Here is a 19,911-nt window from a genome sequence, read left to right as displayed (position 1 = left end):
TCCATAATAACCTTTCAGCATATTGTAATTCAAGTGTTCTGAGAGCCTCGTGCCTATTTCTGTGCTGTTTAGCTGTAAAATGAGAAAGTTTGCTCCGGCTGGTGGGCAGTGCTTTGTATTTCCTCCACTGATCTCAACATGGCTGCCGGGTCACAGACTTTTCTCATTTTACAGCTAAACAGTACACTACAAGATGTTTCTGAAAACATTTTATGTGAGAAATAGACATTATAGTAACAGAGTATTGATTCATATTTGATCAGCGCTGCCTAGTTTGACCGTTTGATCAGAGTTTGTGAGCGATTGACAGCTGCTCAGAGACGGCAGGCTCCAGCTCGGCTCTGATTGGTTGTTTTCCTCCGGTCTGTGAAATCTTGCAGATGCCATTAGGAGCACCGGAGGACACACTCACATGATTTTTTCGAGATTACCTGTCTCGTGCACTACTGTTAGGGTATAGTGACCGTTTTATAAAAATAACTTTTTTTCGTATTTTATCGTAAATTCGTGAGCCTGGTTGATAGCTCAGGGCTTTTGCCCTTTTCTATCCATAGGGCAAAAGCCTCCTCTGGAGGGAGGAGAGAGGAGATGGAGGAGGAGCCCAGTTGGTGCTGGGGCAGCATGGCCCATGCCTGGCCAGTTGAGGAGTTTTTTTTTCTTCTTTTTTTTTCCTGTTATATATATACAGTATATATAATTTTTTTTCTTCTTCTTCTTCTTATTCTTCCTCCTTATAACAAAATAAAAATAAAATGATATATGGATAAAACAAAATGGAAAAAAACTCTGGATAAAATAAATAAATAAATGAAAAATAAATAGATAGATAAAAAATAAATAGATAAATAATGAAAACTTTAAAAAAGCCAACATAACTGGGCAAGATCAATATCACATGACTTACTTACTAATATAACTTTTTTTAATCACATTTGCTCCATTTCTACCCACTGCAGCTTTGCCTTTCTTACAATGGTACTCATAATTTCTGTAATTAAATATAATAATTATAGATAATTAATAATTATCTATAACACCCCTCCTGAGATAGGTTATGTTTTCATTGTTTCCACTTTTCAGTTTATTATTTCCTGTTTTATTTTTGATATACTTGCCTCTTTACCTTCACTTCCTGCCCTTGTGTGTGTTTCCCGCCTTTGTGATCGTCTGGCTCCTCCCTGATAGTTTCACCTGCCTCCTCATTAGTCTCACCTGTCACCTGGCTACCCTTCCTCTGCTCTCCTCTCCTCTCCTGAGTGTTTAGACCTCGTGCTCCCCTTGTTTGTTGTTAGCTTTATACACCAGACAGACTGTATATAACACGGACCTGCCGTTCATGTGAGTCAGCTGTCTCTCTGTTAGTCACTGTTAGCCAAGACTTCAGTCTGCAGTGTTACCTCAATGAAACACCTGAGACAGACGGTAACATTGAGCTTCATGGTCAAAGAAAGTTTCTGGTCTCTGTTTGCTCAGTCGGTGTTGTAGTGTACCATAGTCTGCCTCACAGAGAATAATGGACCGCAAATAGGGTCAGTGTATCTTTTGGTCATGCGATTCTTCTTTCACAAATGGATTTTCGTTTAAAATACAAAAATCAATATTGAAATACAAGGTGTTTTTCTTTATCGGGGTCAAAAGGGGGATGAACTTAACTTAAAAAAAACGGCTTGATTCTCATTTTCTATTTCTAAAACAAAAAATAAAATCACTAGAAGACGGAAATGAAAAAACGCCCCGTTTTTTTTTCATATTCTGCAACCGGAAGTCGCCATTTACAAAGTAAGAGCACGTATGAGGACGGTGCTGTGACATGACATGTCTTCTTCCCTGAAACACTCTTTTGTTGTTTCAAAAATGAACATACTGATCCATGTCAATCACCTTCAGTTACATACAGCAGCACCATGCTTCTTTTTCTCTCATACACCTCATATGCGCTTTGAAAGTCCTTGTGAATTCTCTTTCTCATCTTTCCTTGACCTCTTGAGGTTTTCCATTGAGGTCAAGGAAAAGTGGTTAGGAAAAGACATGTTACTACAGTTCAACTAACATAACTAAACTCATTCATATGATGGACATACTGTATGTTGTAGATTGATGCAAAAATAGTCAGAAAGCTGTTTGCTCTTATCATTATCTGTTCCTTTCCAATATTTCAGTGCTATTATTATCTTAGCATTTGAAAGCATTTTCAAAAGCTAAATACTGGTCCAACGGAGGATAATTATCATCCAGACACATGTGCACTTACCGAATTATGAGCTCAATCAGAAGGTTTACGTGATTCTAATCTCTGCACGAATGGATTAGGGGGCTTTTTTAGTTGGAAACATATGCAGATGTGCAGTTTATATGCATTTTCGAAGAAAAGCACTTCTATCTGTGATGCAGATCATCTCCCATCCCAGTTACTGAAGTAGCCTATACTCAACTATGGAAGTTTCTATTATATTATACAGCCCTGCAGCTTGAGAAGGAGTAAGGCAGAGTAATGCTTCTTACAACTTTAAGTGGGGTGGTAAAGAGAGCGTTTGGGGTCAAACTGCTGGTGTCTAGGTTTAGGGTTGAGAAGTAAAATCAGGAATACAGGTTTTCTTGCTTGGATCGTGCTGTGTGTGTTTGGAGAGAACAGATCTATACAGACATGAGCCAGATGGGCAAGAAGAGGGTCCCTATTCAGGCTAGGAGGGTCTAAGTATTTCTGTTAGGGCTGAGAGGTGATGTTGTCAGTGATCTTGTTTTCCAGCTCATCATCTGACAGGAGGTCCAAGGAGGTTCCCTCGATCTGAAGCGGGCACCTGCCTGGGTGACTGGAGGAGAAGCTGATGGGGCCGTCACGCCTGTAGGAGGAAGCAGAGCGGAGGTAGAGGTAAGGTAAAAAGCAAAAGCTATAAGGAAAAAAGGAATAACTGCTTGTTGTCCCTTATTCATGAAGCGAACATGAACAAGTCTTAGTATAGAATGTCATAATATAGTATGTCATAAAATGTAATTAAATGTAATGGTGTCATAAAAAGTAATAAAAAAGTCTTGTCATAAAAATTAACAAAAAAAAAGTCATAGTATAGTATGTCAAAAAAGGTCATAGTATAGAATACCGAAAAAAGAAAAAAAGTCAGTATAGTATGTCGAAAAAAAGTCATAGTATAGTATGTTGAAAAAAAGTTAAAAAAAAAGTCATAGTATAGTATGTTGAAAAAAAGTTAAAAAAAAAGTCATAGTATAGTATGTCGAAAAAATAAAAAAAAGTCACAGTATGGTATGTAGAAAAAATGTAAGTTATATTATAGTATGTCAAAAAAAAGTCATAGTATAGTATGTCGATAAAATTAAAAGTCATAGTATAGTATGTCGGAAAAAAAGTCATAGTATAGTGTGTCGAAAAAAAGTAAAAAAAAAAGTCATAGTATAGTATGTCGAAAAAAAGTCAGTGTAGTATGTCGATAAAATTCAAAGTCATAGTATTATAGTATGTCGAAAAAAAAGTCATAGTATAGTGTGTTGAAAAAAAGTGAAAAAAAAGTCATAGTATAGTATGTCGAAAAAATAAAAAAAAGTCACAGTATGGTATGTCGATAAAATTTTAAAAGTCATAGTATAGTATGTTGAAAAAAGTCCTAGTATAGTATGTCGATAAAATTAAAAAAGTCATAGTATAGTATGTTGAAAAATAAGTCATAGTATAGTATGTCGATAACATTTTAAAAGTCATAGTATAGTATGTTGAAAAAAGTCATAGTATAGTATGTCGATAAAATTAAAAGTCATAGTATGTCGGAAAAAAGTCAGAGTATAGTGTGTCGAAAAAAAGTCATAGTATAGTGTGTCAAAAAGAAGTCATAGTATAGTATGTCGATAACATTTTAAAAGTCATAGTATAGTATGTCGAAAAAAGTCATAGTATAGTGTGTCAAAAAGAAGTCATAGTATAGTATGTAGATAAAATTTAAAAAGTCATAGTGTAGTATGTCGATAAAATTAAAAGTCACAGTATAGTATGTCGAAAAAAGTCATAGTATAGTGTGTCAAAAAGAAGTCATAGTATAGTATGTCGATAACATTTTAAAAGTCATAGTATAGTATGTTGAAAAAAGTCATAGTATAGTATGTCGATAAAATTAAAAGTCATAGTATAGTATGTCGATAAAATTAAAAGTCATAGTATGTCGGAAAAAAGTCATAGTATAGTGTGTCGAAAAAAAGTAAAAAAAAGTCATAGTATAGTATGTAGATAAAATTTTAAAAGTCATAGTGTAGTATGTCGATAAAATTAAAAGTCACAGTATAGTATGTCGAAAAAAAAGTCATAGTATGTCGAAAAAAGTCATAGTATAGTATGTCGGAAAAATAAAAAAAGTCATAGTATAGTATGTTGAAAAAATAGTCATAGTATAGTATGTCGAAAAAAAGAAAAAAAAATCATAGTATAGTATGTCGAAAAAATTTAAGTTATATTATGTTGAAAAAAAAAGCCATAGTATAGTGTGTTGAAAAAAAGTAAAAAAAACAGTCATAGTATAGTATGTCAAAAAAATAAAAAGTCATAGTATAGTATGTTGAAAAAATTAAAGTCATAGTATGTCGAAAAAATAAAAAAGGCAGTGTAGTTTGTCAAAAAAAAGTCATAGTATAGTATGTCGAAATAATTAAGACATATTGTATTTTAAAATATAGTAAAGTATGTCGAAAAAATAAAAAAGTCAAAAAAAGTCATACTATGTCTAAAAAATTAAAAAGTCATAGTATAGTATGTCGATAAAATTAAAAGTCATAGTATGTCGGAAAAAAGTCATAGTATAGTGTGTCGAAAAAAAGTAAAAAAAAGTCATAGTATAGTATGTAGATAAAATTTAAAAAGTCATAGTGTAGTATGTCGATAAAATTAAAAGTCACAGTATAGTATGTCGAAAAAAAAGTCATAGTATGTCGGAAAAATAACAAAAAGTCATAGTATAGTATGTCGAAAAAATAGTCATAGTATAGTATGTCGAAAAAAGTCATAGTATAGTATGTCGAAAAAATTTAAGTTATATTATGTTGAAAAAAAAAGCCATAGTATAGTGTGTTGAAAAAAAGTAAAAAAAACAGTCATAGTATAGTATGTCAAAAAAATAAAAAGTCATAGTATAGTATGTTGAAAAAATTAAAGTCATAGTATGTCGAAAAAATAAAAAAGGCAGTGTAGTTTGTCAAAAAAAAGTCATAGTATAGTATGTCGAAATAATTAAGACATATTGTATTTTAAAATATAGTAAAGTATGTCGAAAAAATAAAAAAGTCAAAAAAAGTCATACTATGTCTAAAAAATTAAAAAGTCATAGTATAGTATGTCGAAAAGAGTTAAAAAAAAAAAAAAGTAGCGCATGTCGGAAAGTCATGTTGGTTTACTTACTTTATATACGGTTAATTTCGTCCAGTGGTTCCCAACCCAGGGGATACAGAAGAAGAAAAAACAACGTTGTATTACACAAATTTGCATCTGCATTTCTTTACCTGTCTCTAATCCTCGTTGTTGTATTTTCTTTAAATATTGGATAATTTCATCACTTTGGGCTGCAAACAGTTAAATTAAACTAGATGTCTGAGATGGAACAGCAAACAACTCACATCCTAAATGTTACAAGGGGCTCCATTTGGATATATTCTTTTTGTAAGGTGTCACAAGGCAAAAAAGGTTGGGAACCACTGGTTTAATCCAGAACAATGAATTGTATTTTTTATTTCATTTTATCAAAAATCCTAATCTTAAGAGAACTATAGCTGTTCAATAAATGTGTAGAAAAGTAGTAAGTTCCATTTGAAATGTAGTAAAGTAACAACTTTTCCTGTAGCTTGGGGGTCGTGGTAGCCTCTAAGAACATCAAAGAGGCGTACCATAAAGCTGCAGCTTCCTCAGTTTGATTCTACAGTGCCTAGTCTTTGGTAAAAAGCCCAAAATGTTAATGCGTACAGTCATTATTTTTCTGCCAAAGTTTGATGACATTGCTATTGTGATAGCTGATAACTCATAAAATGTACATAGCATCATCATGGACTAATCCAATGAATGGAATTTGTACTTTAAACAGCTGAGTATACAATGTGAGTGAATTGGGCTACATAGACTTTAATGTATCATATAGCTCCTAATAACTCATAAACTGTACATGTCATGGTAATGAGCATAGGCACAGTTGATCAATGTGCAATACTGAGCATTTTGAAATATGAGTTTGTACTGTATACAATAGCAGAGATATAAATACAGTTGATGTCTATTGGATTGTTTTTAAATCTTAATAACTCAAAGTATAAAAGTTGTCAATAAGAAAAGTCATAGCACCCATCTACAAAGAACCCTGCACGGTTTGACATAGCAATCATTGTGGTAACATGGAAGCTGTAGCAGGACATACAAATGAAAGAAAATCAGTTTCCCACTAATAGTTCATTATTTATGCAAATTTATGAATATTTTATGAAAATACCTTCATGAAGTTAGGCATGGTTCAATATGTGAACAGCATATGTGGCATAAATGGAGTTGGAGTGAGTGGAAAAAAAGGCACAAGAAGAAGAAATAAGCAAAAGAAGATGAGTGTGATTGCTGCTTTCAGCACTCGCACCAAATAATTACAAGTCAACACTGACCTACTGTCAAACATCATCATGAGAGAACAACACTGTCAAAAGAGCGATGTATTGTAGCGCTGAGGCGACAAGGCAGCTTACTGTCACATTTCTATATTCATATGCAAGCAAACAATCCTAGCATAGGACTGGAAAAATACTATTCAGTTACAGTTCAACTAACATAACTAAACTCATTCATATGATGGACATACTGTATGTTGTAGATTGATGCAAAAATAGTCAGAAAGCTGTTTGCTTTCATCATTATCTGTTCCCTTCCAATATTGCAATGCTATTATCTTAGCATTTGGAAGCATTTTCAAGAGCGAAATACTGGTCCGACGGAGGATAATTATCATCCGGACACATGTGCACTTACCGAATTATGGGCTCAATCAGAAGGTTTACGTGATTCTAATCTCTGTATGAATGGATCAGGGGGCTTTTTTTAGTTGACAACATATGCACATGTGCAGTTTATATGCATTTTCGAAGAAAAGCACTTCTATCTGTGACGCAGATCATCTCCCATCCCGATTACTGAAGTAGCCTATACTCAACTATGGAAGTTTCTATTATATTATACAGCCCTGCAGCTTGAGAAGGAGTAAGGCAGAGTAATGCTTCTTACAACTTTAAGTGGGGCGGTAAAGAGAGCGTTTGGGGTCCAACTGCTGGTGTCTAGGTTTAGGGTTGAGAAGTAAAATCAGGAATACAGGTTTTCTTGCTTGGATCGTGCTGTGTGTGTTTTGAAAAGAACAGATTTATACAGACATGAGCCAGAGGGGCAAGAAGGGGGTTCCTATTCAAGCTGGGAGGGTCTAAGTATTTCTGTTGGGGCTGAGAGGTGATGCGTAGACGGGAGAGCAAAAGTTGAGGCTTTCTCTCTTCTATTCCGACTGGGGCGTCGGCGTCGGCGTCTCATTGGCATTGTTGTCGGTGATCTTGTTTTCCAGCTCATCATCTGACAGGAGGTCCAAGGAGGTTCCCTCGACCTGAAGCGGGCGTCTGCCTGGGCGACTGGTGGAGAAGCTGATGGGGCCGCCACGCCTGCAGGAAGAAGAGGAGCGGAGGTAAAGGTGAGGTAAAATTTAAAAAAACAGTCATAGTATAGTATGTCGGAAAAAAAGTCAGAATATAGTAAGTGGAAGAAATAAATGTCATGGTATAGTATGTCGAAAAAATAAAAAAATCACATTATAGTTTGTTGAAAAAAGCCATAGTTAGGTATGTCAAAAAAAATCATAGTATAGTATATCGAAAAAATAAAAATCATAGTATAGTATATCGAAAAAATAAGTCATAGTATAGTATATCAAAAAATGAAGTCATATTATAGTATGTCGAAAAAAATCAAAGTATGGTATGTCGAAAAAATAAAAAAAATCATAGTATAGTATGTCGAAATTTTTTCAATAAGTCATAGTGAAAAAAAAAAAGTCAGTATAGTATGTCGAAAAAATTCAAAAATCATAGTATAGTGTGTTGAAAAAAATCTTAGTATTGTATGTAAAAAGAAAAGTCATAGTATAATATGTTAAAAACAGTCATAGTGTAGTATGTTGAAAAAATAATTCAAAAACGTCAGTATAGTATGTCCAAAAAAAATCATAGTACAGTATGAATAAAAAAATCATAGTATAATTTGTCAAAAATAAGTAATAGTAGTATGTTGAAAAAGTCATAGTATAGTACGTCCAAAAAAGTGTAAAAAAAAGTCAGTGTAGCATGTCGAAAAAAAGTCATAGTATAGTAAGTTGAAAAAGAGTAAAAAAAAAAAAAAAAAGCCACAGTATAACATGTCATAAAATTGTCAGTCAAAGTATGTATAAAAAAAGTAAAATGACATAAATTCATTGTATATCATGTCATGAAAAATCAAAGTATAGTATGCCATAAACAGTAATTAAATTCATGGTATAGTAGGTCATAGAAAGTCACAGTATAGTATGTCATAAAAGTCATAAAACGTCATTACAAACCTCGTAGTTATAGTCAAGTCAACATTTGTGTGAAATTGTCATAATTAGCATATGAATTGAGTTATTGCCAAAAACGTGTTATGTGAGGTCACATTGGCCCTGACCTTTGACCACCAAAATCTAATCCGTTCCTCCTTGAGTCCAAGTGGATGTTTGTGCCAAATTCAAAGCAATTACCTACAAGCTTTCCTGAGATATCGCGTTCACAATAATTGGACGAACATATGGACAACCCAAAAACATAATGCAACGGCATAATTAAATAACATGATGAGTTGTGAGTGTCAGATAATGGATGCTTTCATCTGCTACAACATACCTGAGGCGGTTCTTGAGTGTGTGAACCTCGCGGCCTAGACCCTCGCTGGCCTCGGTTGCGTCATCCAGCTCTCTCTGTAGTTTCCTGCGTGAGGCGTTGGCCCTTGTGGCCTCCTCCTCAGCCTCCTCCAGCTGACGCTTCAGCTGCTTCATACGAGAGCTAGCCTTTTCCACCTTCACACACACACACACAAAAATATATTATCTATGATTAGAGCTTAAATGTCCAAGCATGTAATTAGTAAGGGTGTAAAGATACGGCTATATCAATACAAAACTATGAATCCAATAAAAATTTAGGGTAATCGGTCAAAAATAGATCACCGTGTAACACCGACTACCAAGACAAGCCTAATCGAGATGAGTATTGAATCAACTTGAACGGGAAAGATGCACACCCAATTAGAGAATAAGATGAGAAGGAAGCATATCAGTAACTAGAGAGTTGTTGATAAAGCTCAAAACACGTACAGTGATTGATCTCTTTGTGGGGAACAGGTGACAAAATGCTTACAAACAGCTAATCACAGCAGTGTTCAATGTCAACAGTGTCAGACATACTTGTTCTTTAAACTGGTCGGCATGGCGACGCTCATCCTCCACTTGCATGCAGATTTCTTTCAGCTTCTTCTCGGTCCTTCTCACCGTCTTGTTGGCTGCTGCTCGCTCCCTTCAGTGGAGAACAAGTGACGGTTAGAGAAACAAAGCAAGATTTAGCGTTACAGGTAAACCCGTAAATGTGTTTTCATTGATTTCATAGTTTAGTTTATAGTTTTCGTTAGTTTTAAACAAGGACAGTGTATTGAATTCTCACTTGGCCTCCTGCTCCAGCTGTTCCTCCAGCTGTCCTATCTTGGCCTCCAAGGCAGTGATGGAGGCCTTGAACCTGTTCTTCACAGAACCCTCCAGCTCGCCCAGCTTGGCCCGCAGCTCTTTGTTTTGACGCTCCAACTGCTGGCGAGCGTTGTCGCTCTTCTGGGCTGTGCTGCGCTCCGCACTCAACTCCGTAGTCAGGGTGTCCACCTGAGGGGCAGAGAGAGGGGAGGAGGTGATGGAACTTCATGTCATTTATTGTTTTGCACAGGATAATTAAGAATTCTTACAAATGGATAGATGTAATATTAATCCGCTGAAAATAGGGATGAATAAAAATGATCATTAAAGATGTTCTCTAATTCTGCCAACTCAGAACACCACACCTGCATAGTTGTCTTTCTGAAGCGGTCGTTGAGTAGCTCCATGTTACCCTGCTCCTCTTCCAGCTCCTCCTCCAGTTGAGCAATGCGAGCCTCCAGCCTCCTCTTCTCATCCATCAGAGCAGACCTGACAAACAGAGTTAGAGTTAAAGGGTGGGTACATTTATTTTTTTCGGTTTTTTATATAATTCTGTAGCTTCCCAGTGGTGTTGCTTGTATATTCAAATCCAAACATTCAAATTTTGGTCAAAGTTTGTATGTTTTAGCGTGAAGATGCTGTTTGTGTGTTCTTTAATTTAATATTTGCCTATTAGAAGCATATACAGGTATATGGCACTCTTTCTACAATGGAGCACAATGATTTACTTAAAGTTACAATATCAAAGATCTTGTTTTTTTTTCATTTGTCTGGTGCTCCCCACGTTAAAAGAAAATATAAAACAGGGAGATGCATCTGTCGACAGATACTATGGTGGTGATACAATGTGGTCAAGTGGGTGAGGGTTACTTACTTTCCAGATGTGCTGTTTGAGATTTCATCTTGCAGCTCATCCCGTTCCTGCTCTGCGTGGCGCCGACCCCTCTCAGATGCTGCCAGGTCCTGCAGAGGAAGGTCAAAGGTTAAACATAAGTACTTCTTTGTGCCTATCACCTATCAACCCTAACGCTGCACAGTGTCTACCATGTAACACAACAAACATCACAAAATATGGGCACATCCCTGTCCTGTACCTCATGCAGCTGGACAATCTCAGCCTCCAGACTCTTGAGCTTCTTCTCATTTTCCTTGGATATGGCGAAAATGTCATCTCTAGAAGCTCGGGCGTCTTCCAACTCCCGCTGGTAGTCCTTCATTTGAGCCTGAAGGAGAAAACATACATCTGAGAATGGCTGCTTAGAATGGGAGTGGTTTGAATGGAGAATATGTATGGAGAAGTGTAACTGATTCAAACATCAAATCCGTACCTGTAACTTGCGCAGCTGTTTGATGGCTTCGTCTCGTGCCTTGTTGGCTCCTTCTATGTGACCCTCTATATCCTTCAAATCCATCTCCAGCTTCTTTTTAGCAGCCACAGCCAAACCTCTCTGCTTCCTCTCGTCCTCTAACTCTGCCTCCATCTCTCGCACCTGAGGGGGAGCCAGCACAAGTCTTTTTATTGTGGTGGGATTAAACTGTTGCTATACTGTTATGTTATGCTCAGCGTGACTCTGCACCTGCTTGACCAGCGCTCTCTTCTTCTCGTCGTTCTGGTCGTCCCGGCCCTGAAGGTCTCTCTCGTACTGGGCCTTCATGGCCTGCATGTTGACCTCCAGACGCAGCTTGGCGTCCTCTGTGCCCTGCAGCTCGTCCTCCAGCTCCTCCAGCTGAGTCTTCATCTCCTCCAGCTGCTGCTCCAGAGTACGCTTGGACTTTTCCAGCTCGTGGACCTGACGGGGCAGGAGATACACAGAGGATGATTGGTGAGACTTGCTGCTCAATCGTCACACTTGCTTTATTGATCCTAGCACTCACATTCTTTCCAACGTCATCCTTGGAACTCATCAGATCTTCCATTTCAGCTCGAAGCTGCTTGTTCACCCTCTCCAGCTCCTCTTTGGCCTCCAGCGCCTCGTCCAGAGCTCTGGTCATGGACAGAGCTTTGGTCTCCTTCTCCCTGGCCTCGGCTTCGGCACGGTCGCGCTCCTCAGCGTAACGGGCCGAGATGCTCTTCTCCTCAGCCAGCATCTGCAGAGGAGGAGGACGTCAGTTTGCGGATCAGCATTTTATGAAAATTAGATTTGTAAATTCATTTTAACCCTCCCAGAGCCACCCATTTTCTGTTTTTTAGGACGGTACAGGGGCTCTTTAAGGGGAGATAGCAGATCAACAGTAGATGGGGACTAACATCATCACAGATGAATACAGTTGGGCTCATTGGATCCACAAGAGTCTCAGCTTCATAGTTTATTTATACTGCATTCAAATAACTGAATGTTTTTTGCCCAAAACTGCATGTGATTATCATAAAGTGGGCATGTTTGTAAAGGGGACACTCATTGGTACCCATAGAACCCATTTTCATTCACATATGTTTAGGTTACTGGTCAAGGGACCCCTTTGAAAATGGCCATGCCAGTTCTTCCTCGCCAAAATGTACCCTAAATTTGGAGCATTATTTACCCTCCTTCCCATCAATCTAGCATGACATGGTTGTTACCAATGGATTACTTATGTTTTCTAGTTTCATATGATATCTAGCTCTAAAACTGACCCTGCTACAGCCTCCGAAAGACAGAAAAGTTGGTCGGGATCGGTGGTCTCAGGGAGTTAAAGGACGAAATTATAGTATTTAAAAGTACAATTAAGACAAACTTCCAAACTTACTACATCCAAAGTGGTTTTCCAGAAGAAATAGCTGTAAAATCCAGCAGAATATCCCAAATAAAGTGTGTTCTCACCTGGTCAAACTTCTTCTGTTTCTTCTCCAGGTTTGAGACGATCTGTCTCTGGTGATCCAAGTCTACAGTTAGATCATCCAGCTCCTGCTGCAGACGGGTCTTTGTCTTCTCCATCTTCTCAAAGCCGATGGTCTTCTCTTCCAGACGCTGGCTGGCCAGCTCCATGTCCTTCTGCAGCTTCTTCTTCATCTCCTCCAGGCCCTCTATTGTTCCAACATCGTCCTCCAGCTTCTTCCTGCTCTCTGACAGCTACAAACAAACAAATAATTCAGAATAAAAATCAACAATACTATTATTTAAACATAGTTTCCTACACCAGACACCACAAGTCCTACCTGAGCCTGCACGGTCAACATCTGTTTCTCCAGATTCTTGCGTGCCTCCTCATCCTCCTCCTGCTGCTCCTGCACAGCGTTCTTCTCCTCCTCCAGCTGGCGTATACGACTGCTGAGGTTCAGTTTCTGACGGGTCTCCTCCTGGAGCAGCTCCTAAATAAACATGTGTATTTGTCCAGTTAGTTTCACAGAAAGGATGCACTAAGTGTGGATTGATGGTTAATGCTCAGAGACGTCACCTGTGTGTCTTGTAGCTGACTGTCTAGTCCAGCAACATCTTTGGCCATCTTGATACCCTTCCTCTCTGAATCCTCCAGAATGGTAGACACATTGTCCAGCTCAGTCTGTAATGGAGAGATATCACATGTTTAACCAGGTTATCAATGCAAGTCAAATGTATTTGTAAAAGATTTTAATGAAAATATCACATTTTTTTCACATAAATGGTCCAAATAAACTATTTTTAATTATGGAGTATGGTATGATAATAAAGAAGCAAATTTAACTTTGTGTTTTGATGATTGTATTAAGATGAGCATTATAGAGCTCAACAGTGGCCGCCCACTTTTTGAACAGCTCCGCTTCCAGAAGTGGATTTCCCATTCATTCACTCCATCGACGTTTCAGAACAATCCTTAAATAAAGAGTTTTAAGTTTTGAACCAAGCCAACCAGCTACAAGGTAAATTGTAAAACATTTGATTCGTAACAAAAGAAGGCATTGGAAAATGGAAAAAAACGCAAAGGTACAAGACTGTGTACACGATTACTTTAAGAGTGAAGGAACTACTCATCCCATAAACCATTGCAAATGGCAACTCACCGCCTCTAGAAACTCCCGAAAAACGTTTAAACTAACTGTTGTCGATATAAAATTAAGACAGATTCAGCAACTGCATAACTTATTTCTCGCCTCAAATGTGTATTTTCGTAATATAAGAGAAAGTTTCCAATCGAGCCGCCATGTTGGTCCGGTTTGAAATCCAGGAGCAGATCACGGCGCAGGACATACAAGCACGTGCCCTCACTAGCCATTCGCGGTACACATTTCCATGGTAACATCGAGCTCCACCAATCAGAGACTCAGCTGTTACACTTGAGGATAGCGGGTAGTGTAGTACTTCTCCATGACATGTTTTTATTAAAACAAGGTTGATATATTACGGACTTGTGGCTTCTACAGGAGCATGTACCATCGTTTCACATTCTCTTACCTTGTGGTAAGTCATTATGGCTAATAATCAAATCTGCGATTCAAAATATGAATGTGATTTTCACTTCGGAACCTCACTGTTGAGCTTTATGCATCTACAAGTGTTCAGAAGTTATCAAGAAATTATTAACGAGAATATTTTTAATTTAATGGTCAGAACTGATTCTAGTGTAATTAATCAGATATGTTCACCTGCAGTTTGTGTGAGCGTTCAGCCAGTTCTCCCTTGGCCTTCTCTCCCTCCGCGAATCTGGCCATGAACTCCTGCAGCTGACCCTCCAGTTTCTTCCTCTTGTGTTCGGACTCCGTCTTTGTCTGCTGCAGAGTCTTGACCTCGCAGGCCAGGTCCTTGTTGGCACTCTCCTGGCTCTGCTTGGTCTTCTCCAGATTGGCCTTGAACTAGACATATACAACAACAAACATTAGTGTGGGTGAGATGATGAATTGACGTCACTTTCTCTTTGGTGGATTTTTAATCCTGTGATATTAGATTGTAGATTGTGGAAAGGTATGTTACCCTCTTGGCCTGTTCCAGCTGTTCAGATATCTCTTCCAATGTAGTGCCATGCCTCTGCCGCATCTCCTGGATCTGAGATTCGTGGTTTTTAGTCTCCTCCTCGATGGTCTTCTTCAGCTCTGCGACCTCCTGTTCACGCTTAGTCCTACAGAGAACAAAGACACAGACTTGACTTTCCTGTTGACTTAATACATTTTTTATCTACGGCTAAATGTCCCACTGTCTACGACATAAATGTAAAATAAGGGAGAGTGAACTCCAGAGTGCAGTACCTAAGTTCTTGCTGGGCAGCGGTTGTATCAAGGGTGTCCTCCAGTTCGGTCTTAAGGGCCTCGAGCTCTTCGCTCAGGTCCCTCTTGAGTTTCTCAGCCTTGTTCCTGGACACTTTCTCTGACTCGAGGTCCTCCTGCAGCTCAGACAGCTGGGCCTGTAGCTCCCTCACCTGTTTCAGAGCGTTGTTCTTCTGGCTAACCTCGTCCTCGCCCCTGTTGACCACCGAGGACATTGAGGAACATGCAACAGAATCTCAGATGGAAAGTGGGCACAATATTGTGACTGCAATGTTGTGATATTGGAAAAATAAAACCTGGAAACTCACTGCATTTTCCACTAAAATAAGATGCGCCTGAGCTATTTTATTAGTGCTAGAAAAAAAATATTTCTTGTGAAGCTATACCTTGTGAATAATTCTGTATTGTTAAATTTTTTGTTTTTTAATAAACTATTGTTTAAACACATTTTAAATAAACTAGAGCGGTCAAAGTTAACACGATAATAATGTGTTAACACAAATTCGTTTTAACGCCACAACTTTCATTAACGCATTAATGCAACTTGCGTTACTGACTTTTTAGGCTGTAGCGGGCTCAGTGTTAAAGCTAGAGGGAAGATACTGGTATCACGAGAAACTAGGAAATCCATTGGTACCAACCATGTCATACTAGCTTGTCGCGAAGGAGGCTAAATAACACTCCAAACTTACACTAATAATAATATTTGTTATTGTTTTGTGTTGTTAATTGATTTCCAATAATAAATATATACATCAATTTGCATAAAGCAGCATATTTGCCCACTCCCATGTTGATACGCTTATTAAATCTCCCTTTAAGGTACATTTTGAACAGATAAAAAATGTGTGATAAATTTGTGATTGATAGTGAATAACAATCATGTGATTAATTGCAATTAAATATTTCCATTGACAGCCCTAAAATAAACACATTTAATCATCCGGTGAACTCTTCTGTTGTGTAAAGACTCCACTGGGTGGCAGCAGAGACACAGTTTCATAAAGCAGGTGATGCCTACAGTTGTCTTTTGAGGGACACTCTAAATGGAGCTATATGCTGTAAAGATCACCTATCAGCATGGACTTACAAATGCACATTAATACCATGCACACCAATGACAGAGTCACACATTGCAACACATGCCAATGCAGTGAGAATCAGTAAATAAATACAGGCAGCATGTCAGCAATAAGTAAAAGCTCAGAGGCTTTTCCTTTTTTACAAGATGATAAGATCGCTACTGTACATTTGTGTGGAGTGCCGTCAGTCCAATAAAATGCTCAATATAAAAACAGCAGGTGTGACCGTTCTGTACAGCGATGTAGCACTTATCTCAGACTGACTCACATCATGAAGCACAATCTCAATGACTCAATATCAGAACTCTAACAGCCATATTTAGCTCACACAAATTGTTATGTCATACTGAGCTGAGCTCCTACCTAGCCTGCATCGTCTGCTGCTCATCTTCCTTTTTGCTCATCTGAAGTTTCAGCTCCTCTGTCTGGGCCTGTAGCTCGGCTATCTGGTCCTGGAAGTCGGACGTCTCCCCATCCAGCTTCCTCTTGGCTTTCTCCAGCTCCTGACGGGTCTTCTCCTCCTTCTTCAGTCTCTCTAGATCAGAAAAGAGAGGATGCAACGGTTTAATAAAACACCCATAAAACATCTTTTCATTGTGGATTACCTCTTCTACAGGTTAATTACTCCACTTTACTATTCTATGCATTGTGTATTTTACTTCACTCCTTTACCCTCCAGGTCGACCATCATGATCTCCTGCTTGTTCTTGACCTTGCCCAGGTTCTTGGCCTTTTCTTCCTCTTCAGCCAGCGTTGAGGTCATCTCATTGACCCGGTCGTCCAACAGCTTCTTTTCCTAAAGGAGAGCGATGCAGGCAGGTTAGGGCACAGCTAGCCTCTCAACTGACCATCAACCTATTCTAATGATCTGAAACTTTTGCCTGTATCTTATTACAGTAGTACAGTAAAGGAGAAAAGCTTCTTAGAGACTGCGAGACCCTCCATCTCTAACAGATTCTGCATTTATATGTCGAATCTGTAGGCAAAGATTTTGGTATCGGAAGAGTTCTGGTTTCCCTTTGTAGTCCGAGCAGTATTGACCAATCACATTTGAGCAGGCTTTGGTTGAATGCAGGTAAACAGTCTGTGTGGAGAGCAAAAGAGGCGGAACGTATAGGCCTAAATGCAATCTGGGAAACTATCGGCTATCGTCTGACAATGATTTAGCTTTTTATTGGTTTAAAATGAGCTTTTAAACTGGCTACTTGTGAAACAATCTGGTCGTACACGTCGTCTCTCAACTCCAACTCCAGTCTCGCATCTCAAGTTGCTAATCAGACTGTAAACAATGAGCAGCGCACGGAAAAGAAAGTCTTGGCCGGATATCCACTGGCTACCGGGGAAACCCAGAAATATAGCTCCTTGCACCAGAGGCTAAATAGTCATTAGACCTTCAGAGCCCTCTCCTTCTCACCTTGAGGAACTTGGAGTTCTGGTCTTCTAGTAGCAAAATGTCCTCTTCAAATTTCTTCATTTTGGCCTCAGTCGTCACCTTCTCCAGCTGCAGCTTCTGCCTGGCAGCCTCCTCCTCATCCAACTGTTCTTCCAGGTCCTACACACATCATAGCAAGAAACATATATATATTTTTTGAAATGATACTATTCTGAAATATATTTCCAAGAGTGCGAACATTGTTTTTCAGTAACCTGTACTTAGTACATCCCGAGGACACACCTGGATATGGGACTGCATCTTCTTCTTATCGTTCTGAATGCCCTGGTTCCTCTCCTCTTCTTCCTCCAGCCGGGACTCCAGGTCATGTAGGATCTCCTCCAGCTCTTGCTTTTTGGAAGCCAGGCGAGCTCTCATCTCCTCAGCCTCTGCGAACAGCTCTGTCTCCGCCTGCAGCTGCTCTGCTAGGATGTTCTTCTCCTCCATTAACTACACATAAATTACATTTGTTAATCTATATAGTTTTCTTATAATGTGGTACAGTGGAAACCGCTTATAGTGATCATGGTTACAGTGATCAACTGCTTATAATGATCAAATATGCTTGGGACAGAATCATTCCTATACATATGCTGTTTAAATAATTCACTTAAAGCAATCAAGTAGTCCGCTAACAGTGTTCATTTTGGGTCTTTTCATGCATCACAACATATGGAAAAACTTTTCAAAACTACATTAGACTAACGTTAATTGAATTTTTGATACTTTGCCTCGCAGACATCGTGCCCATTGACATTGTGACAGGAAAAAGAAAGTCATTTTCTCTGAATAAAAACTGAATGCGCAGGGGGAAAGCACCTGTGGTTGAAGCCGCCCTCGTCAAGTGGATTGCTAATTCCTGGTCACGCAATGCCCCCAAAGTGAAATTCTCCTGATCCTCAACCGGCTCTGCGGCACACATGCAGACCGAGAGCTACCGAGTGAGAGAACGAGGGGCCCTGGCACAGGGGCTCTGTTCATCTGCATGCACGCTGCATGCTGCAGAGCCGGCCAAAAACGGCAATGCCTCACCCTTGGTGAGGGAAAAGGCAGTAAATAACGAAGTGGTCCGTTTCATTACTTTGTAGTCATGTAATAGATATACAAATGTCAATTAAATGGTAATCTGCATGAGAAAAGATGCACAACAACAAAAATTTGGTTATAATAATCATCTGTTTATAGTGATCAATTTGACCCAGACAGACGTGATCAATATAAGCGGTTTCCACTGTACTAATGTTGCAGAGGATTGCTGCGGTTGTAACTTGTAACTGACCTGCTTTTGTTTCCTCTCCATCTCCACCAGCTCTCCCTCCACCTTGGTCTGTTTCTCCTTCACCTTGACCAACTCCTCATCTTTAGCCTGCATCTCCTCCTCCTGCCTGGTCACCTGCAGCAGAGGCTTCACCTGCAGATGAACACAGAAGTTTCAGAGGTTACTGGGAGGGAGATAACTGACCTCTAGAGTCAAACACACCAGGTCTGTTGCACAAAACACCCTTGACGACACACATACACACACACACCTTGGTGAAGAGTCTCCACCACTGCCAGTGACGCAGCTTCAAGTAGGCAGCGCAGTTCCTCTGGAGAACCTTCAGAGCACTGAGCTGCTGCTGCTTCTTAGCAAAGGCCCTGAAGCATTAAGACGACAGGAAGAGAACAAGGACTGAGTGAGACAAGAGTGAAATCTACTTATCTGTGATTAGATATATAGATATGACTTGACTGGGCGGTTGAGTAGATTTCAAATGTGGACAGCAGCGGTAGAGGAACCCTTACTTGCGTGCCAGATATCCCCGACAGACGGCCTGGAAGTAGATGATGATGTCAGTGATCTTCAGGTCCCTCTCTTCTTCCAAGTGGGCCAGGACTCCGGCCCTGAAGAAGATCTTACTCTGGCCGATACGGAACAGGTTGCTGTCCAGCTCCAGGGCTTTAATCTATCAAAGACAGAGAGAGACATTGAAGGGGGAAACGGAAAGGGCTACATGCTAACTGCTTGATGTAATTTGATTAGATCATTTGTGAAAACTATTTTTTCTTTATTTATTATTTTTTCAGAATGTTTAAAATGAATAGCATCTTAAGATGAGATAAGCCTTTATTGAATTGCCTTATTATAAAAATTAGAAATAATAAATAAAGACCCTTGTATCAAACGGGAGTCTTGTGACCTCTGAGGCAGCAGTCAGGATCATTTCATTTGTCCTTACCATTCTCTCACAGGCCTGCTTGCCGTCCATGAAGCCCTTGGGAATGGCGTTAGGAGTGAGGATCTCATACCTGGACACAGAGCAGAGAGAATATCAAAGATGAGTGTCATCACAGAGACATCATCTATCTTTAGTAGGGCTGTCAAAGTTAACGCAATAATAACGCGTTAACACACATTCGTTTTAACGCCACTAATTTCTTCAATGCATTAACGCAACTTGTGATTTTTAGGTTGTAGTGGGCTCAGTTTTAGAGCTAGAGTAAAGATTCTGGCAT

At 39.1% G+C, this 19,911-nt stretch overlaps 1 protein-coding gene across 4 annotated transcripts in view; it reads right to left on the bottom strand.

Annotated features, from left to right (window-relative positions):
• Positions 1–6,086: 6,086 nt before the first annotated feature.
• The window catches only part of LOC141780338 (myosin-10), a 72,745-nt gene continuing 58,920 nt past the window's right edge, over positions 6,087–19,911 (bottom strand). For all 4 annotated transcript variants that reach the window (XM_074655512.1, XM_074655513.1, XM_074655514.1 and 1 more), the window contains 24 exons: positions 19,635–19,704; positions 19,201–19,361; positions 18,945–19,053; positions 18,695–18,826; positions 17,659–17,865; positions 17,398–17,535; positions 16,656–16,779; positions 16,347–16,518; positions 14,884–15,096; positions 14,612–14,756; positions 14,287–14,493; positions 13,122–13,226; positions 12,883–13,035; positions 12,548–12,796; positions 11,622–11,834; positions 11,324–11,536; positions 11,075–11,236; positions 10,841–10,969; positions 10,621–10,709; positions 10,112–10,235; positions 9,727–9,935; positions 9,474–9,582; positions 8,914–9,086; positions 6,087–7,662 (listed from right to left, as the gene is read on the bottom strand). In XM_074655512.1, the coding sequence (XP_074511613.1) occupies positions 7,503–7,662; positions 8,914–9,086; positions 9,474–9,582; positions 9,727–9,935; positions 10,112–10,235; positions 10,621–10,709; positions 10,841–10,969; positions 11,075–11,236; positions 11,324–11,536; positions 11,622–11,834; positions 12,548–12,796; positions 12,883–13,035; positions 13,122–13,226; positions 14,287–14,493; positions 14,612–14,756; positions 14,884–15,096; positions 16,347–16,518; positions 16,656–16,779; positions 17,398–17,535; positions 17,659–17,865; positions 18,695–18,826; positions 18,945–19,053; positions 19,201–19,361; positions 19,635–19,704 (3,766 nt within the window). In that variant the 3' untranslated portion in view covers positions 6,087–7,502. The remainder of the gene's footprint in view (positions 7,663–8,913; positions 9,087–9,473; positions 9,583–9,726; positions 9,936–10,111; positions 10,236–10,620; positions 10,710–10,840; positions 10,970–11,074; positions 11,237–11,323; positions 11,537–11,621; positions 11,835–12,547; positions 12,797–12,882; positions 13,036–13,121; positions 13,227–14,286; positions 14,494–14,611; positions 14,757–14,883; positions 15,097–16,346; positions 16,519–16,655; positions 16,780–17,397; positions 17,536–17,658; positions 17,866–18,694; positions 18,827–18,944; positions 19,054–19,200; positions 19,362–19,634; positions 19,705–19,911) is intronic.

This window comes from Sebastes fasciatus, chromosome 13 (assembly GCF_043250625.1).
Source record: "Sebastes fasciatus isolate fSebFas1 chromosome 13, fSebFas1.pri, whole genome shotgun sequence".
Lineage (NCBI taxonomy): Eukaryota > Metazoa > Chordata > Actinopteri > Perciformes > Sebastidae > Sebastes > Sebastes fasciatus.
This window is presented reverse-complemented; position numbering and strand designations above follow the sequence as displayed.